At 41.9% G+C, this 20,368-nt stretch overlaps 2 protein-coding genes across 8 annotated transcripts in view; both read left to right on the top strand.

Annotated features, from left to right (window-relative positions):
• The first annotated feature begins 640 nt into the window (after positions 1-640).
• Positions 641-9,144, top strand: LOC129815555 (nuclear transcription factor Y subunit alpha-like). 7 transcript variants are annotated; one of them, XM_055869481.1, is made up of 10 exons: positions 647-825; positions 1,836-1,960; positions 4,934-5,080; positions 5,207-5,338; positions 5,534-5,642; positions 5,851-5,993; positions 6,078-6,254; positions 6,483-6,590; positions 7,419-7,448; positions 8,370-8,460. In XM_055869481.1, exons 2-9 carry the CDS (start codon positions 1,880-1,882, stop codon positions 7,428-7,430), a joined length of 909 nt encoding a protein of 302 aa, XP_055725456.1. In that variant the 5' UTR covers positions 647-825; positions 1,836-1,879; the 3' UTR covers positions 7,431-7,448; positions 8,370-8,460. The 7 variants fall into 7 exon arrangements, 6 of the variants coding, with proteins under 6 accessions (XP_055725454.1, XP_055725457.1, XP_055725452.1 ...); XM_055869479.1 differs by lacking the exon at positions 7,419-7,448 and having other exon boundaries at positions 641-825; positions 8,370-9,144; XR_008753450.1 differs by having other exon boundaries at positions 646-825; positions 6,483-7,448; positions 8,370-8,439.
• A 223-nt stretch (positions 9,145-9,367) lies between these two features.
• LOC129815554 (S-adenosylhomocysteine hydrolase-like protein 1) overlaps positions 9,368-20,368 on the top strand; it is an 80,505-nt gene continuing 69,504 nt past the window's right edge. The window contains exon 1 of the mRNA XM_055869475.1: positions 9,368-9,920. Within this exon, the coding sequence (XP_055725450.1) occupies positions 9,732-9,920 (189 nt within the window). The 5' untranslated portion in view covers positions 9,368-9,731. The remainder of the gene's footprint in view (positions 9,921-20,368) is intronic.

Here is a 20,368-nt window from a genome sequence, read left to right as displayed (position 1 = left end):
ATAACTACAACCAATTATCAAGTCGGACATTTTGGAGTTGCCTAGTTCCGACTCGTAGATGAACGCGGCAATTGACTCACGCCAATAGTATTACCAAAGACATGAAGATAGCCTAAAACTGCGTCTCCAATATAAATCCTTGATCACGCTTGTAGGCGATGTCATGGCGACTTTGGCTAGCTAAACTCATGCGCAGAGACACGTCATCGGGTCGTCTTGCGCCGAAATGCGCATGCCGTTAAATCAAAGTAATAACATGTTCAACTACTTAAGAAATCGTCTCGAATCTAGGTTGTGCCTTTAGATTTCGAGAAAATGAACAACTCATGAAGAATGTTTTAAATGGTTCACTTCTCAACCCCAAAACCCTGGCCTGGTCTGTCGCGAACGTTCCCGGAAATCTCGCGATGTTGCGCCTCCGGGTTTAGAAACTTGTACTTCGGACGTCATTGAACACGTAATAATGTTACATAGTGCTTTGAATACTGCATCGAAGCTTCGATATCAATCATCCCATCACTAAAAATGCTACAGTTGTCCCTCCCTTATGAAAAGTTACCAGTGCCCCGATGCGACAACTGTGGTGCTGTAGGCTACTCTATAAAGCCATCAGTTCCCGAAACCTTGGCTAAAACTTTCAGTTTCACCTCCCTCTCGACTTATACTACACAATGCGCATGCGCATATCGTGGGTTGGAGAAGAAGAGGTTTGTTGGTGGTAGTTTTTCATGCAAGTGCCATTTTGTCTACATGTCGAGAGCGCCGTGATTGGATTTTGTGTGTGGGTATTGGAGCCAATCAGAGAAACCGGGCGGCGGACAAACGGTGAGAGGTTGCACGGCTGAGGAGGAATGTGATCCGGTAGCAGGGGATTGGTGTGTCATTGACCAACCAAATGACTAACTCCACTAGTTAAATGCAATAATTAAAAGCTAGCTAGTTAGCTAAAATATAACTAAACGTTAACTCACTAATCACCATGGCTCATTGTTAGCTGGCTGGCTAGCTAGCTCTGTAAGATAACTAACGTTAACTAGTTATGTGTGGTGGCACAGTGACACATGTCTGGTTGGGTGAGAGACGACAATGACCAATGTCTCATAATATAGCTAGCTAGAATGCCACATGAAAACAATATTCGAGGAGGTGCGTGACTCTTGAGTTAGCTAACGTTACTTAGCTGGTCTACTGACTGTTGGCTTGCATGCATTGGGCTGCTGCATACTCAGTTGAAATATTTGACTAAAACCGTCAGTGACTACACTAGTAGCCTGTGATCAAAGTTAACATACCAATTGTCTAGGACAAATTGTGATTTGGCATATATTTTCGTAATTTGTCTTAGTGGCAAGAAGAGTAGCCTATTTCTTGACCACCAAACAAACCATGTTCCTGGTCTATGTCCAACTTATCTGCACTGATCTGAAAGAGCTGACCAGGTGAAAGCCTGCCTAATGATGAGATGTATTGTTTTTTTTCCTGTCAACAAGTATTTTCCAATCAGTGCAGATCAAGGGAAGGAGAGGACAGATTTTTTGACAACTGAAAATGAGTCCAAGAGTCATTTGTGAAAGCAGTCATATTCATCATGGTACTTACATGAGATTGTAGTATTGATTGGCACGATTATTATGAGCCTTAGCGAATATGCCCTTACAAATTAGATAATTTGATAACAAGATATGATGTCCTGTTACATTTTGTTCTACCACCTTACTGTAAATGTGTTATCCTGTTGCTGTAATGCCTCATTTCACATTATTCTTCTTAAGTAAGAATGTATCTTACTATCCAATCGAGGATAGTCATCTTATGCAGTTATGTGCCCCTCACAGCTGTAGCAGTAGACTGAATTGAGGCCTTTCAGAGTTCATTGACCATGGAGCAGTACACTACCGCCACCACATCTACTGGGGAACAGATAGTGGTTCAGACTGCTGCTGGGCAGATCCAACAACAGGTAAGAAGGAAGGGTTTGTTCATGTGTTATGTATTGTGTGTTTGTGTATTGGAAGGGGTTTAGGATAAATGTACCTACGGAAGAATGTTAATGCCATGAGTTTGGGCTAGGTTGTAGCTTTATTCATTGTGTGGTGAAAGTTCCTGGGCATTGGCCACAGTAGCTGTGTGTTAACCCATTCATAGAAGCTAACTACCTTTAGCGTCTATTGACGGCCACCGACGACGCTCGTTCTGAATGTTAAAACGCATCGCTTGTAGTATGGTTTTGGAAACATAAGGAACGTATCTTCCATATCAGCAAGACGAAGAAAAAAGGTTAAATTAGTACACACCTTTTTATAGGTTTAGTGTTCCCACGTGGCCATATCTCCATGTTACAGCGCTTGTTTACGGAATACAGACAGAAGACAGGCGGCCACCTGTGCTTATCAGCTATCTAGCGTACTCGGAACACCTGTGTGTAAGCGGTTCCTCAATTTGAGGCACACACAGCGTATGAATCTGTGTAAAACTGCTACAGTAAGTGTATATTTTTTATTTGAAAGATTATTTATCGCTGCAATTAAAGATAATGGGCATATCATAATGTTTCGAAAACCGTCTCCCAAGCTATGATTATTGACATTTTTAAACAGTGTCGGAATTGTTGTTCACACGCAGACAACCGTGGGCGAAGCTAACTGCTGAAAACCATACGGAGAAGTGTGTTTGTGTAGCTTTGTCTGTAACACCGATCTCTGGCACAGTGACTGCGTTTCAGTTGCAAGCTGAGCCCCAGGCAGCCACCGGCTGAGGCCAACATGTTCAGACACTCCAGGTAGTGGTGGGACCGCCGAGCCCCTACCATGTCACTACCCCATTTACCCAGCTTGTCTCCCTGCTGGTGATGCCTAGTCATAACGCACAGTCCACGCGGTTATATCCGCAAGGGGGGTGGGTTTAGTGTCAGGTTGAATAAAGAGAAAACACCTTAAATGTATAATTCTTGCGCAATGTATTATGTATAAGCTACATTGAGGTTTTTCATTTATTATTTTAGGTTATCTGTTATTAGTGTGTATGCCTAGACCCTAAAGCTTAACTGTAACTGTAAGCGAGCCAAATAGTCTAAAGGCCAGTTGCAAATGCATGCTTTTGGGAAAGGGCGGAAAAAGTTAACGACAATCCACAAAGGCATAAAGGACAGTGAGTTTAATTCAATTAGAGAAAAGCTGCAAAATGAGGACTGTAAAATAAAGAGAAGGGAGGGACAAAAAAGTAATGTTTGGGAAAGATTTGGTGAAGTGGTAAAAGAGGATGATAGCAGTGCCAGCTATGTTATGTTTGATGATAGGATATACAAATTCGACAGTCACAAGACAGAACTTCAAATAGGCCTATGGCATATCAATGAAACTGTAGCCTACTGTTCAGATGGGTTAAATGGAAACTGAAATCTGGACACTGACTGTAGGTCTGTAACTTCTCACAGCCTTACCATTAACTCCTGCAGAATTAAGCATTTCTTGCAGGAAAATGATACACCAAATGTAGGCTACATTTCGACATGGGTGGAGAAATATTATTTAATTCTTTCAGCATCTTGAGAGAATGTGATTGTGCAGTTAGATACCCTCTGTGGGGTGCTATCTTTATCAGCATCATAAAAGCTGATATTATTTCAACCACATAAAATATGCATCCAAGCCAAACTGAAATCTATTTCCTTACAACAGGTCAAACTGGTGTCATTTGGACATTTTGTACAGAAAATCTTTTCAGTTTAAATTTTAAATTTCATTTTCTCTCCGGTCGATAAACGTCTTTGCTCCACTAAAGAAGCCGACATGACAGAGAACTTTACCGATTGAAGCATACATTCTATCGATTTATGACATTATTCTGGTGAGCAAGGGTTTATTTAGTCTTCTAGGGCAACTCATAATGACAGAAGAAACACTGCATTATAATTATAGACAAGATGACTAACAAATAGCCTACCAAAATGTCAGAAATTATAATCAGAAACATATCTAAATCATGCAACAAAAATAATCCTGAACCCCCATCAAAAAAATAGTAATGCAGTTTCTGACTGTAGCCTACAGAGCATTTTTTTATTAGTGGGTTAAGGTCTGGTGCGAACTGCAGATTTTCACCTTATCACATATAGTTGGGCGAATGGGTTATTCACCAAATGCGAGCGGGTGTGGGTGAATAAACCGCGTAACGCTGCTCCCTACATGTCACCTCATCATATCTTCTGGCCCCTAGGCCTCACTGCTAAACTGTTGTGTATAGATGCATGTCAACATTTCTAACACTACAGCCGCCTGTGATCGTAGTGTTGTCATGAGTTGCTGTCAGCCAGGTTGAAAAACTCCATGCATGTCCCTCTCCAATATCAATCTTGCTATCTGCATTGTCTTCAGTCTGAGATTGTCAATTGTGTTATTCTCACATGGTCCAACAGGTGGTACAGTTATACCACAATCAAGTCATGAATCTATAGATATATGTGTATTATTTTGTAACCTACAACAATATTCTGAGTGGCATAAAATGCTCTCATTGCTGAGTTTAAGATTGACCGATCTCCTACATTGCCTTTTCAAATCTCAAGTAAATATCCCGGTGAATATAGCATACACTGAAATTACAGTACGCTCGGACCCTATTATGATTCCCTTGTCACTTGTGTTTTTGTGTGCGCTCATTCAGCATCTTGTGGAGATCAAACTAACTCCAAGAAAAGGTGCATTGACTATCACAGCACCATGTTTATCTGTTTGCTGCCCTCTGGCCTGTTTTGTCTGTCTCTGGTCAACATGTGCTGCATGGAAGCTCTGCTGTGATGTAGAATGGTCGTTATGCATGGTTGCAGTTCCATTAGAGATATCTTGAATTAACCTCACTCTCCTTTCATGTCTCTTTTACATTCTCCCACCTTTTTCCTGTCTATTTCACTCCTTCCTTCCCCTCTCTCTCCTAGGTGCAGGGGCAGCCTCTGATGGTGCAGGTGAGCGGCGGTCAGCTCATCACCTCGTCGGGCCAGCCCATTATGGTCATGGGGGGGCAGGGAGGGCAGGGGCAGACCATCATGCAGGTGCCCATGTCTGGATCTCAGGGGCTCCAACAGGTGACTGAACTGTTGTACACCACACCTATCTGAAACCTAGCAAACATGTCTCTCTAACAAGATATTACTGAACGAGATATGATAAAGCAGACTGGCTGATTAAGATTGTCCTGCTCTCTGCTGTAGATCCAGCTGGTGCAGCCAGGTCAGATCCAACTCCAGGGGGGACAGACTCTACAGGTACAGGGTCAGCAAGGCCAGACCCAGCAGTTCATCATTCAGCAGCCCCAAACTGCTGTGACCGCAGGACAGAACCAGGTATAGACACTCACACACTCTTTATACAATATTTTGGTCTGCAATAGAACACATGCGCATAGTTTCCATTGTTTAGAAGATGCCCACTGATGTAAATAGCTGTAATGCATAAAACATATTATGGACACCATAGAAACACACCACATTGTGTGGTGTATAACTGGGTGGTAATGATTGTTGATGTTTGTTTCTCAGGGCCAGCAGCAGATTACATTACAGCCGGGGCAGCAAGTGGCTCAGACTGCAGACGGTCAGACCATTGTGTACCAGCCAGTCAATGCTGATGGGTCCATTCTACAGCAAGGTAACACGTTCACACTCATAGCTGGGATCCCTACTGTGTCTTGATGGATGCTTAGTGTGCTGGCTATTGTCCCCTTCTTTTGATTATCAGCTGATTTAGAACTGAATCAGTTATGTGTGGCTGTATGCAAAGTGGTTCACACTCCACACTTCTGGATCACTAATCTATGATAGCTGATATTAACTTAACCCTTTTGCGGTTCCCCCAGGTTTGATCACCATCCCTGCCTCTAGTCTGGCTGGTGCTCAGATCGTTCAAGCAAGCAACAGCACCAACACAACAAACAGTGGTCAGGGTACAGTGACTGTCACACTGCCTGGCAACATGGTCAACGCAGGTGGCATGGTCATGGTAAGGTCCCTAATGACATTAATACAGATTTGTTGGCATGTGTGTATGCTATGCATCAGTCTGACCAGTGTGTGTATGTGTTAGATGGTTCCGGGTGGCGGTGGCAGTGTGCCCACCATGCAGCGTATCCCCCTGCCGGGGGCAGAGATGCTGGAGGAGGAGCCTCTGTATGTCAACGCTAAGCAGTACCACCGCATCCTGAAGAGACGACAGGCCCGCGCCAAGCTGGAGGCAGAGGGAAAGATCCCCAAGGAGAGGAGGGTGAGTGTCTGTGACATGAGTAGATGTATATATGTGTGGTTGTTGTTTTTATGAAGACAGAGAACTGCTGGGAGTGTGTTTAGACACACAGTATTTGTCTATAAGATTCTATGTGAGTTTGAGAGGGGGAAAATTCCAGGATGACAGTTTTAGGAAGAGGATATGGTGTGGGCAGTAAAGGATGTGTTTATGTGCTTGTCTGTGAATGTGGTTTTACGTGTCCCTCAGAAATACCTGCACGAGTCTCGTCACAAGCACGCCATGGCGAGGAAGAGGGGTGATGGCGGACGCTTTTTCTCGCCGAAGGAGAGGGAGGAGATGGCTCTGGCCATGCAGGTGAGGAGGGCTCAGGGTGCCCTCAAACAAGAGGATGTGTTTGGAGGTGTTGAACTCACCTCTAATTGGCAACCTACTTCTGTTGCCTCCCTCAGCTAACCAACAAGTAGCAGCCATTTCCACCCCTCACTCTGTCACATGTCCACCGCAGCCACTCATTTCCCCTGCACTCTTAAAACGGTCATCCTTGCTATCTTTGTATGTTTTACTATATTGGTTACCTTGTAGTTTTGTATCAAAGAATAGTATAGTTTTTTACAAGTTATGTTTTTTTGTGTACTTGTTTTTTGAGTATATAAACAGGGGTGCTTTTAGATGCGGGCATATTTTTTTGTGTACCCTTTGTTGTTCTTTTGATGTATTCCAGCCACTTGATCCCTAACCATGTCTCTGGCAAACCACGCTGTTCAAAAGCTTGTTCTTTCACATAGAGCTGTACATACAGACCACAGGATGCTGCTGAGGGGAGAACACCTCATAATAATGTCCAGAACAGAAACGGAGCAGATGGAATGGCATCAAACACCTGGAAACCATGTGTTTGACGTATTTGTTACCATTCCACTTATTCTGCTCCGGTCATTATCACGAGCCCATCCTCCCCAATTAATGTGCCACCAACCTCCTTTGATACTGACTCAGTAAAATGTTTTCCAATGTCATTTGAAATGTGTCTTGGCTTTGTTTGAGCTCTTGTTGCAAGCTGAAGAATGTTAGAATGTTAATGTTGCTGTTTTTGTCCAGTGTTGCTTCCTTGCTGTTGTCTTGTTAAACTTGTACCATGTTGTAGTGTAAACATCTCTGCTAACACCTGTGTTCATTTAACAGCTGCAGGGCTAGGATGGGAGTGGTTTAAAGGTACTGTATGAATTTAACACAAGATCACTATAAAACAAATATTTATTTTCCTAACCTTTGTCAATGCTGCTTCATATTATGAATGTCTTGGATCAGACCCACCCCTCAATGTAGGTTGATTTATCCTAATTTTAAATATTAAACATGGTGCTATACATCCAACCATCCTTGGAGAAAGAGCAATTAACACCAATGCTGAACATATAGTAATTATACACACATTAAGCCTGAATTTGCAGCAGTTTTATTTATGCCCACGCAAGGTTTATTGGGAAGTTGGTAATGGCTAACCACATGTAACAGATTAAGAATGAGGCTGTGTGTGTTTTCTATGTATAATGTTTGTGTATGATTTCTGTTTTTATGATTGCTGATATTTTTCTGCGACTGCCACCTGTCTCATTGCCCATCATTCACATTTGTGACCTGTGTGTTTATGTGTAGTTACAATTAAACATTTATCTTTCTGTTGGTATTGTTTTTAAATGAATAAAGACTTGGCTTTCAATCTTCAATTTTTTTTTTTTTTTTTTTTTTTACATGATGATAAATCTGTGTCCACTAAACTAAAAAACTATTCAAAACAATTAATATGTTTGAAAAATTATGGATTTGATAAATCAATAAAATATTTACCAGTTCTTTTGTAACAGCACATAAATGAATTCCTATCTAATACATTCAGCTGTGTAGCTTCTTTTGGTATGATGGAAACATGCATTTTGACCAATAATATAGTATCACCTCCCAGACCAAATCCTAACAAAAACATTAGTGAGCATTTAGATTATGGTATAGTCTGATTGAAATCTACCCCCCAGACTGGATTATACTTTAACACTTTAGCTGCTTATACCTGGGAGAGATTCATGTTGTGGCATGGTGATTACGCAGGCTGACCAACCGCTCCTCTTCCTCCAGGTACAGGCGGACCAACCACATGCTGGAGAGGAGACAGTCGGGCAGGTGATCCGTGTGTCATAACCTCTAGAAGCCCTGTGAGGCGTGTGTGTGCTCATGTGTTTGTCTCTGTGTGAGAATGGTTGCGCGGGGAGGGGGGGGGGGGGTCAAGATCAGATGTCCCACACATCAATCAACCAGTGCTTTCCAACCAGTCCCAAGCTGCACAAGTCCCCTGTCTGGTAGAGAGCAGGACAGACTGGGGGAAGAGGTTGCTAGCACACAGAGATACTGTAACCATGGTAACACTGGAGAACAATTGGGTGCTTCTGGAGGAAATGTATTTTAAGAAACCGCACAAGTTCTACAAGAAAGTTCCTTACAGAGCAACCTTGTTTCATGTAAGTTACTTTTATCTCTGGATGTGCCACAAGAACTTGATCAATAAAAAAAAAACATCATATAGGCCACAAGTCCAAAGTGGTTGTTATGATAGCCCTCTTCCTTTCCTGATGCTCTTCAGAAATATGAAATAGTAGTTTTTCTTTTGTACAGATCAATTGTGTCCTCTGGTTCATGATATGTAACTATCATCACTTATTTTAAGGCTTTTCAGACTTGAAAAAAAATGATTTCCTATGGTAATTCTATTTGAAAGGGGCAATAATCAAATGCCTAATTACCTGCATCAGTTTTTTATATTGTGTTGTAACAGTCTTGTGAGAGTGTAGATGCTTTTTAATAACGTTTTAGCAACTTTTTTATTGCATAAATTAAAGGAAACCGCATTATCAAATGTTCTGTATGTGTTAAGAATGCCTCTGAAAAGGAATTCATTTTTTAAACTTCCAACATATTTTGTTTTGGAATTAATATTGCCAGAACTGTGCTGTACACATACTGTATGTACACTGCATGATTTGACCGTATGCCCATGTCGCCTATACCTAAATCCGCCACTGGGGAGTAGGCTGGGAAGCTGATTCTCAATCAATGTTTTTAGAGCAACCTCTACTACTAGATGCTTGAGCAAACGAAGGGAGGGGAGGCGCGCATCCTCCGCCCACAATTTCAGGTGACAGCTAGGCAAAACAGGCCGTTCACAACTTGCTGCTCGCGAAGGAACTGCGCAGGCAACGAACCGTTTTATGACAGCAATTACTACACTGTAGTTTGTAAATATAGAATTACCAACTGATACACCAAACGGCTGTTAATGAATTGTTTCTAAATCGTGTGAATTGCAGTCTAAAGCTGCACAAAAACTCCTCTTCCGCAAAATACCGAACAGTGGGGAGACACTCGAATTCTGTAGCTAACTTAACTAACGTTAGCTATACCACGGGCTAACTAATTTGTTGTACGTTTTAATTATTTATCTAAATGTCGGACACTCCGGGGGACGGAAAGTTTGAGCTGAAACAAGCCAGCAAAGAAGTAAAGGAGAGCGAGAACGTGGCTGAAAAATACTCAGCCATGACCGTGAGCAAGAACAGCGAAATTACCATGGGTGAACTGTCAGTGTCGTCTGCTGCGTTCAGTGCGGTCCCTATTCACAAACCTGTTAAAAAGGTAAGACACATTCATTACGTAGCTAACTAGTGAACAACTAGCTACTTATGAGTTGATTTGGTTTCTTTTATTGTCTGGGTGGTCATCACATCATGTCCCATTTCAGGATGTCCCTTCTAAGCATAACGTAATTCACTTATATTCACTTCGTTAGCAGCTGCTGAAGTCCAACCATTAATTTTCAATGCATGTACTATTTATTGTATGTGAACACTGTTGGTGAAGTACGTCATCCACCCCCAAATACCCAGAGTAGGGCACAGTGTTACATTAATTAGATTTATTGGCCACAAGTTGTCAGCTACAGTTAGGCCTAGTATGCATTTATGTGGAGAAACTTCACACAAACAAACACATCTGCACACTTAATTCAACTTCAGGATCCCATTGAGAAGGCAGTGCACATTAGCCAGTCTGGGGGCGATTCCTCATGAAAGTAGAACAAAAAAGGAACGTGACTTTTTTGGGATTGTCACAAAATGTAATCCATAAAATTGACCTTTGGAGGAATGCTTATTGACATATATTTGACATTATATTTTAAAGCATATTGAGAAATAATCAAAGTTGGCATATTTAAGACAATTTGACCCTACCCAGGAGCATTGCAAGACACCATTACTGTTGAACTTAATGTTGATGTCATTTGAAACATCAATATGTTCTAAAATCAGTAATACATTTCATTATGCAATATCTAAATGTACATTTTATTATATCATTTAGAAAATTATGTACTTTTATATCACATTTATATTCAATGGAATTGTATTTTGTTGTGTTTTTTTGTACTTTTTAACCCTTTTTCTCCACAATTTTTTGATATTCAATTGGTAGTTAGTCTTGTCCCGTCGCTGCAACTCCCGTACGGACCCGGGAGAAGCGAAGGTCGAGAGCCATGCGTCCTCCTAAACACGACTCTGCCAAGCCGCACTGTTTCTTGACCCACAGCTCGCTTAACCTGGAAGCCAGCCGCATCAATGTGTCAGAGGAAACACTGTACAGCTGGCGACCCAAGTCAGCGTGCATGCGCCCAGCCCGCCACAAGGAGTCGCTAGAGCGCGACGGGACAAGAATATCACGGCAGGCCAAACCCTCCACTAACTCGGACAATGCTAGGCCAATTGTGCGCCGCCTCATGGGTCTCCTGGTTGCAGCCGGCTGCGAGACAGCCTGTGATCGAACCCAGGTCTATAGTATGCATTTGGGATGCTGCGCCACTTAGGAGGCCAGGACTGTGTTTTACAGACACAGTCATTTACAGAGTAGGACCTCTGGGACTTTATGAATTATGACCAAATATATGTGGGATGTTGAACTCCATACTATTGCCAGTACAGCACAGTAGAGTGCAGTTCAGTATAGTACAGAAAAGTAGAGTGAAGGTCACAACAGTACAGTAGAGTTTAGTACAGAAAAGTAGAGTATAGGCCTAGGTCACTACAGTACTGTACTGTAGAGTATAGGTTAGTACAGTACTGCCCTGTACTAAACTCTACTGTACAGTAATGTACTGAGCTATACTCTACTTTTCTTTACTGTACCCATACAGGGCAGGGCAGTGCTGTACAGTACAGTAGAGCACACTAGAGTACAGTATAATTTACTGTATTCTACTGTACGGAGCTATGCTGTTCTGTACTGGCAACAGGAGTTGCCGTACCCCCACCCCACATATATATTTGGTCATAACTCAAAAGGTCCCAGATATCCTACTCTGTACATTTGTGTCAGTCAAACACAGTCCATAGAAATACATATTGAAATATGAGAACAATTTAAGAGGGCATATTTGTAATATACTTTTTCATACTTTTCAAAATAATATAATGAATGTACATTTCCATTTTGTATTACTCATTTTAGAACACACAATGAGGTTTCAAATTACATCAAGATTAAGTTTGTGCCACATATAGATCAACAGTTATGGTTTCTCGCAATGCTCCCGTGTAAGGCCAAAATGTCCTAAGTTATTTCTCAATATGCTTTTAGACAGAAATGCCAAATACACCCCTTAACATTAGTGAATTCGGCCTTTTTTGCCACACCCGTTGCCGCACAGGTATATAAAATAGATCACACAGCAATGTAATCTCCGTAGACAAACATTGGCAGTAGAATGGTACGTACTGAAGAGCTCACTGACTTTCAACGTGGCGCCATCAACGAGTCAGATTTCTGCCCTGCTAGAGCTGCCCCGGTCAACTGTATGTGCTGTCATTGTGAAGTGGAAACCTCTAAGAGCAACAATGTCTCAGCCGCGAAGTGGTAGGCCACACAAGCTCACAGAACGGGATTGCTGAAGCGTGTAGCGCGTAAAAATTAGCTGTCCTTGGTGCAACACTGACTACTGAGTTCCAAACTGCCTCGTGAAGCAACATCAGCGCAATAACTTAGTCGGGAGCTTAATGAAATGGGTTTCCATGGCCGAGCAGCAGCACACAAGCCTACGATCACCATGCGCAATGCGAAGCGTCGGCTGGAGTGGTGTAAAGCTCGCCGCCATTGGACTCTGGAGCAGTGGAAATGCGTTCTCTGGAGTGATGAATCACGCTTCACCATCTGGCTGTCCAACGGACAAATCTGGTTTTGGCGGATGCCAGGAGAATGCTACCTGCCTGACTCCATAGTGCCAACTGTCAAGTTTGGTGGAGGAGGAATAATGGTCTGGGGCTGTTTTTCATGATTCAGGTTATGTCCCTTAGTTCCATTGAAGTAACATTTTTAAAGCTATAGCATACAATGGCATTTTAGATGATTCTGTGCTTCCAACTTTGTGGCAACAGTTTGGGAAGGCCTTTTCCTGTTTCAGCATGACAATGTCCCCGTGCACAAAGCGAGTTACATACGGAAATGGTTTGTCGAGATCAGTGTGGAAGACCTGCACAGAGCCCTGACCTCAACCCAATCAAACACCTTGGGATGAATTGGAATTCCGACTGCGAGCCAGGCCTACTCGCCCAACATCAGTGCCCGACCTCACTAATGCTCACTCAGCAATGTTCCAACATCTAGTGGAAAGCCTTCCCAGAAGAGTGGAGGCTGTTATAGCAGGAAAGCTGAGACCAACTCCATATTAAAATGCCTATGATTTTGGAATGAGATGTTCGACGAGCTGGTGTCCACATATATATTTGGCCATGTAGTGTATATGTCAACAATCCTTCCTCCAAAGGACCTTTTTATGGATTAAATTCTGTTATTTATGGATTAAATTCTGTGACAATCCCACAAATCAGTTATTCTTTCTCTTTGTATTGCCTTGTCCTGGGCTCTGGCTACATGTTATTGGATATATCTTTGATATCTGATTAACTCAAATGCAATTGATTACCACTGTAGGGTATGGGCTTTTTCTGTGCCTGGTTCCACACAAGGTTTCATTCAACCCGAAATTAAAGTAGCCACATTTTTTGTTGTTGAGATTTACTAGACCATAGGCATTTTTAATATCATAATGAACATTGTTTGTGTAGGCTAGCTTAACAGTAATGAACAAAAAATTCCACCAATGTCAAATCATGATAATACATCATGTCACAGTCTAGGTAACACATCTCTGGTTTCATAATACTTCAGCAGGGTTGAAGTTCCATTCTTTGTGTGAGAGCAGTTGTTTTAGAGCAGAATTTCATAGTTTGTCTCTCAGAGACAGAATCTACTGCGTTATGTAACTGGTAGGCTTCAAGTGAGCCTCTCACTGTACTGTGCGCTTGCCTGATCGTTAACAGAGACAAAGCATTTATTTATTTTCTTTAAATTATTTTTCATTTATTTTACCTTTATTTAACTAGGCAAGTCAGTTAAGAACAAATTCTTATTTACAATGACGGCCTCCCAATGCGGGGATGGAGGCTGGGATTAAAAATATAGGACAAAACTCACATCACGACGAGAGACACTACAACACTACATAAAGACAGACCTAAGACAACAACATAGCATGGCAGCAACACAGCATAGTAGAAACACAACATGGCAGCAGCATAACATGGTACAAACATTATTGGGCACAGACAACAGCACAACGGGTAAGAAGCTAGAGACAACAATACATCACGCGAAGCAGCCACAACTGTCAGAGTGTCCATGATTGAGTCTTTGAATGAAGATGGGGATAAAACGGTCCAGTTCGAGTGTTTTTTGCAGCTCTTTCCGGTTGCTAGCTGCAGATGAATGACCTAGGGATGTGTGTGCTTTTGGGGACCTTTTTAACAGAATGTGACTGGCCGTATGTGGAGAATGAGGGATGCGGTAGGTTTCTCAGATAGGTGGGAGTGAGGCTGTCGTGGAAATTCTTACACAGGAACACTCAGTCAATCTTAAATGAATCATCCTTTATTTGTCAGCGCGCTGGGGAGTTTCCAACTCAATGCACCATAGTACACATGTCAATAAGAAGCTCTCCTTGGCCAGTCCCAGCAGTTGTCTTATATATGGCTATACACAAGTTATATTTGCATGATTTAATCATTATCATTTTGTTTCATCCATGTGACCGTCCAATACTGGTTCATAACATATTACAGACCAATACCTCACGAGGCTTCTCTCTAAGCTGAGACCTTGAAACAGAGAGCTCTTTCGTTCGTTCTCAAAACAAGGTCTAGGCGTACTGCCAAATTGCAGTGACTGATAGTGAGGATTTGTTCAGTAAGCCACTTGCATGAACACAGATTGGTTTATACAACAGCACATAAATAGAACACAGAAATTAGTTAGAAGAAAAGCACTAACATTAAAATTCCCATTACAAGGCCTAAGGGTTTTATAAATAAGCATGAACCAGTGGGTCTTGCAACAGGTATACAGTGATGACCAGTTTACAGAGTATAGAGTGCAGTGATGTGTCCTATAAAGAGCATTAGTGGAGAATCTGATGGCTGAATGGGAAAGAAAATCTAGCCGCTCGAAAGCACCCTTATCTTCCAATCTATAAATTACATCTCCGTAATCTAGCATGGGTAGAATGGTCATCTGAATCAGAGTTAGTTTGGCAGCTGGGGTGAAAGAAGAGTGATTACGATAGAGGAAACCAAGTCTAGATTTAACCTTAGCCTGCAGCTTTGATATGTGCTGAGTGAAGGACAGTGTACCGTCTATCCATACTCCCAAGTACTTATGAGGTGACTACCTCAAGCTCTAAACCCTCAGCGGTAGTAATCACACCGGTTTGGAGAGGGGCAATCTTCTTACCAAACCACATGACCTTTGTTTTGGAGGTGTTCAGAACAAGGTTAAGGGCAGAGAAAGCTTGTTAGACACTAAGAAAGCTTTGTTGTAGAGTGTTTAACACAATCCGAGGAGGGGCCAGCTGAGTTTAAGATTGTACCATCTGCATATAAATGGATGAGAGAGCTTCCTACTGCCTGAGCTATGTTGTTGATGTAAATTGAGAAGCGCATGGGACCTAGGATCCAGCCTTGGGGTACTCCCTTGGTGACAGGCAGTGGCTGAGACAGCAGTAATACAATCAGGGCATGTAAGAGGACAGGGAGAGCTCTGCAGTGTTGATTTATGACATTTGAATGTGCGTTAGATGGCAGAAAGATCATATTGTACAGCAATTTCATCAGGTAACATGAATACAAAGCCGGCGAGAGGTGGTTAGAATAGGATGGGAGGCCAAGAGTCTGTATAACCAATAGAGAGTCAGAGTCCCGAGTAAGGGAACAAACAGTCTGTCTCACGGTCGGGTAAACAAGCAAGTTCATAGTCAACAAAGCCCACAGGAGTCATGAGTCAAATGACAGCTTTACCTTATAAAAGCGTTCCAGAAGATTGAAATAACCGTATTTCTTTAACCTCTCGTTTTGGACTTCATGTGTCAATGTGTTACATGTTATTAAGCATGTATGGTTCATACATGCATAATAAACTATCTACAGTCTTATTCCAGTGGAGAAAGGCCCAGAATACTTACATTTTTACCTGGCATAATTTAGTGTACAAGATGCGCGCTTGTTAATGTCATCTAGCCTAGTGAGCGCACGCTCTACAGCGAGTAGAATTGCCTGGCCACATGCGCTTACCATTAGCTATTTTGATAACAGCGAAAATACATCATCCCAATCCATGCATCATAAATTAGAAAACTTTGAAATTAGAAGTTAGATCTATTAGACTGCGGGAGTTGTTTGATTTCTCTCTTTCAATAGGCTACATTTCTCTCGAAACCAAGCAGAAAATGATGTGAAAGAAGGTGACATGTTAGCCAGACAAATACATTAGAACACAGTTGTCAAACTGATCAGAAACACAATGCTCACAACCTGTATCTGCTAAATGGTGTCGCTGGTTTATTTAGTTAGTCTATTGTGCAATATTCCAAAATACTAAGGTTTTTACCAGGCACGAATCATGACACAACACATAATTTGATGCACTATATATATATATATATATATGTATGTATGTATGTATGTATGTATGTATGTATGTATGTATGTATGTATATATATATATAGTATATATACATATACATACATATATATATGTATACTGCGAACTTTCACCCACTTTTTAGATATGAAAATATCTCCCTACTTTCTGTTGTCAACCACCCCATCCAAATCAAATAATTCTATGCCATTTGTCTTTATAAATGTGCATCGCTAATCCATCAATGCAATTGATTGCCTGCGATTGTCAGTCATCGCGTAAGCGAATGCAAAATATATACTACCGTTCAAAAGTTTGGGGTCACTTTAGAAATGTCCTTAAATGAGTAGGAAATATTGTCAAGATGTTGACGAGGTTATAAATAATGATTTTTAATTGAAATAATAATTGTCCTTCAAACTTTGCTGCAAATGGAGGTTTCTTTGACGAAAGCAATGAAAAGCTTTGCAGACCTTTGGCATTCTATTTGTCAATTTGTTGAGGTAATCTGATGAGATTTCACTCCATGCTTCCTGAAGCACCTCCCACAAATTGGATTGGCTTGATGGGCACTTCTTACTTACCATATGGTCAAGCTGTTCCCACAACAGCTCAATAGGGTTGAGATGCGGTGACTGTGCTGGCCACTCCATTATAGACAGAATATCAGCTGACTGCTTCTTCCCTAAATAGTTCTTGCATAGTTTGGAGCTGTGCTTTTGGTCATTGTCCTTTGTCCATTGTAGGAGGAAATTGGCTCCAATTAAGTGCCGCCCACAGGTTTAAAATGTATTTTATTTTATTTAACTAGGCAAGTCAATTAAGAACAAATTATTATTTTCAATGACAGCCTAGGAACAGTGGGTAGTCAATGACAGCCTAGGAACAGGGACAGAACGACAGATTTTTATCTTGTCAGCTCGGGGATTCGATCTTGCAACCTTTCGGTTACTAGTCCAACGCTCTAACCACTAGACTAACTGCCGCCCCAGGGTATGGAAAGGCGTTGCAGAATGGAGTGATGGCCTTCTTCAAGATCCCTTTTACCCTGTACAAATCTCCCACTTCACCACCACCAAAGCACCCCTAGACAATCACATTGCGTCCACCATGTTTGACAGATGGCGTCAAGCATCTCCAGCATCTTTTCATTTTTTCTGCATCTCACGAATTTTCTTCTTTGTGATCCGAACACCTCAAACTTAGATTCGTCTGTCCATAACGCTTTTTTCTAATCTTCCTCTGTCCAGTGTCTGTGTTCTTTTGCCCATCTTATTCTTTTCTTTTTATTGGCCAGTCTGAGATATGGCTTTTTCTTTGCAACTCTGCCTAGAAGGCCAGCATCCCGGAGTCGCCTCTTCACTGTTGATGTTGAGACTGGTGTTTTGCGGGTACTATTTAATGAAGCTGCCAGTTGAGGACTTGAGGTGTCTGGTTCTCAAACTAGACACTCTAATGTACTTGTCCTCTTGCTCAGTTGTGCACCAGGGCCTCCCACTCCTCTTTCTATTCTGGTTAGAGACAGTTTGCGCTGTTCTGTGAAGGGAGTAGTACAAAGCATTGTACGAGATCTTCAGTTTCATGGCAATTTCTCGAATGGAATAGCCTTCATTTCTCAGAACAAGAATAGACTGACGAGTTTTAGAATAAATGTATTTGTTTCTGGCCATTTTGAGCCTGTAATCAAATCCACAAATGCTGATGCTCCAGATACTCAGCTAGTCTAAAGAAGGCCAGGTTTATTGCTTCTTTAATCAGCACAGCAGTTTTCAGCTGTGCTAACATAATTGCAGAAGGGGTTTCTAATGATCAATTAGCCCTTTTTAAAATGATAAACTTGGATTAGCTAACACAACGTGCCATTGGAACACAGGAGTGATGGTTGCTGATAATGGGCCTCTGTACGTCTATGTAGATATTCCATTAAAAATCATCCGTTTCCAGCTACAATAGTCATTTACAACATTAACAATGTTTACACTGTATTTCTGATCAATTTGATGTTATTTTAATGGACTTGAAAGAAAAGCACAAGAAAATGTGCTTTCCTTTCAAAAATGAGGAACTTTCTAAGTGACCCCAAACTTCTGAACGGTAGTGTATTCATTTCACGACTTTCATGGAGTAGGATATTTGATGCAATCCTATAAGTAGGCTTAAACTTTTCCATTGTCTAACATTACATCCTCACAATCAATTGCCTAACCATAACCTTTACCTAACCTTAACCTTTCCCATAACAATTTAAAATGTCAACTTTAACTGGATAGGGACTTCTCAAGGATCCCAGATAGCAAGGACCGTACCACAAGGAATTAGCCAGCCTCAAGGGGCGATGTTGATTGTCAGTCGGAAATTATGTCCAATGAGGTTGCAAGGTTAAAGTGGGAGGCAGGATCAGATCGGCACAGCATTGTCCAATGAGGTTGTGGGGTGAGCCCAAGCACGTGCATATCTTTGTGCACAGCTGCAGGAGCTCGAGAGCAATTACGTGATGACGTAGGACCCTATTTGGCTCCTAGGCGGGCGCTGCTTTCAGAACTACTGACATAAAGAGGCTCTAAATAACTTTTGTATATTTTAAGTCAATTACACTGATAATGGACCTATATGCGATTACATGTGGCAGGCATTGATAAGGGGAGACGGGTGGAGATCTTAGAAACTAACAATGTCACTGAGGGAGAGAGGGTAATGTATAACGTTTACATTATGTCAGTGTATGTAATTGTTAGCCATCAGAGATCCTCTGGGAGGAGAAGAGACACAGTCTGGTATCAATAACCATGACAGCCTTGAGTTGGGGTGGAGTGAGCACTTTGGGGTAGAGGTCAGGTTAGATGAAGTGAGGAAAAAAATATCACTAAGGTTCTGTCTAGCAACAGAGATGCATTGGCTGTTCAGTTGTGGAGGAGACTCAGCCTAGGAGAAAGGGTTAAATATCAGTGCTTGTGTGAAATGTATTTTGTCTGAATACAGCTGCATCGACCCTTTGGGAAGAATTAAACTTGGTTAAGCTTTTCTGGTGTCCGTGAGTTATTTATTCCAAAAATTAGAACCTAACACATGTCAATGTGTAGGTCATAGACTGTTTCCAAAATACAAAGGCTATCATCTCCAGACCAATGCTGACAGGAGGGAGACGCCAGAAAATGTAGTCTAATTTTAATGAGACTTTCAATCACGTATATAGTCTAAACGCCTGTCATGTTTGACAAATATAATGTAGGATCCTTATATCTAAATATTGATTTTGTCGACATACTTGAGGCACTCTTTGTTCAGATAGGAGAGAATGGCCAGTTCCTGTTGCACACTGGATCACCCACCTTGCAGTCTGAGTGGAGGCGGTCAACATTTTGAAACTGTTGAACCACAAACGTAATTGTTTAAAATCTAGACGTTTTTTGTCATTTTATGAGTCATGTCTTACCGTGTTCCGACCATAGACATGTTAAGGGGATTATTTTATAAACACTTCCTCATATGTCATTGAAACCAGTATTTATTTAATGTTCTCAACTTTCTTTCTTTGTTTACATTTACATTTAAGTCATTTAGCAGACGCTCTTATCCAGAGCGACTTACAAATTGGTGCATTCACCTTATATCCAGTGGAACAGCCACTTTACAATAGTGCATCTAAATCTTATAAGGGGGGGGGGTTAGAAGGATTACTTTATCCTATCCTAGGTATTCCTTAAAGAGGTGGGGTTTCAGGTGTCTCCGGAAGGTGGTGATTGACTCCGCTGACCTGGCGTCGTGAGGGAGTTTGTCCCACCATTGGGGTGCCAGAGCAGCGAACAGTTTTGACTGGGCTGAGCGGGAACTGTACTTCCTCAGAGGTAGGGAGGCGAGCAGGCCAGAGGTGGATGAGCGCAGTGCCCTTGTTTGGGTGTAGGGCCTGATCAGAGCCTGAAGGTACGGAGGTGCCGTTCCCCTCACAGCTCCGTAGGCAAGCACCATGGTCTTGTAGCGGATGCGAGCTTCAACTGGAAGCCAGTGGAGAGAGCGGAGGAGCGGGGTGACGTGAGAGAACTTGGGAAGGTTGAACACCAGATGGG

The sequence above is a fragment of the Salvelinus fontinalis genome, chromosome 18 (assembly GCF_029448725.1).
Source record: "Salvelinus fontinalis isolate EN_2023a chromosome 18, ASM2944872v1, whole genome shotgun sequence".
NCBI lineage: Eukaryota > Metazoa > Chordata > Actinopteri > Salmoniformes > Salmonidae > Salvelinus > Salvelinus fontinalis.
This window is presented reverse-complemented; position numbering and strand designations above follow the sequence as displayed.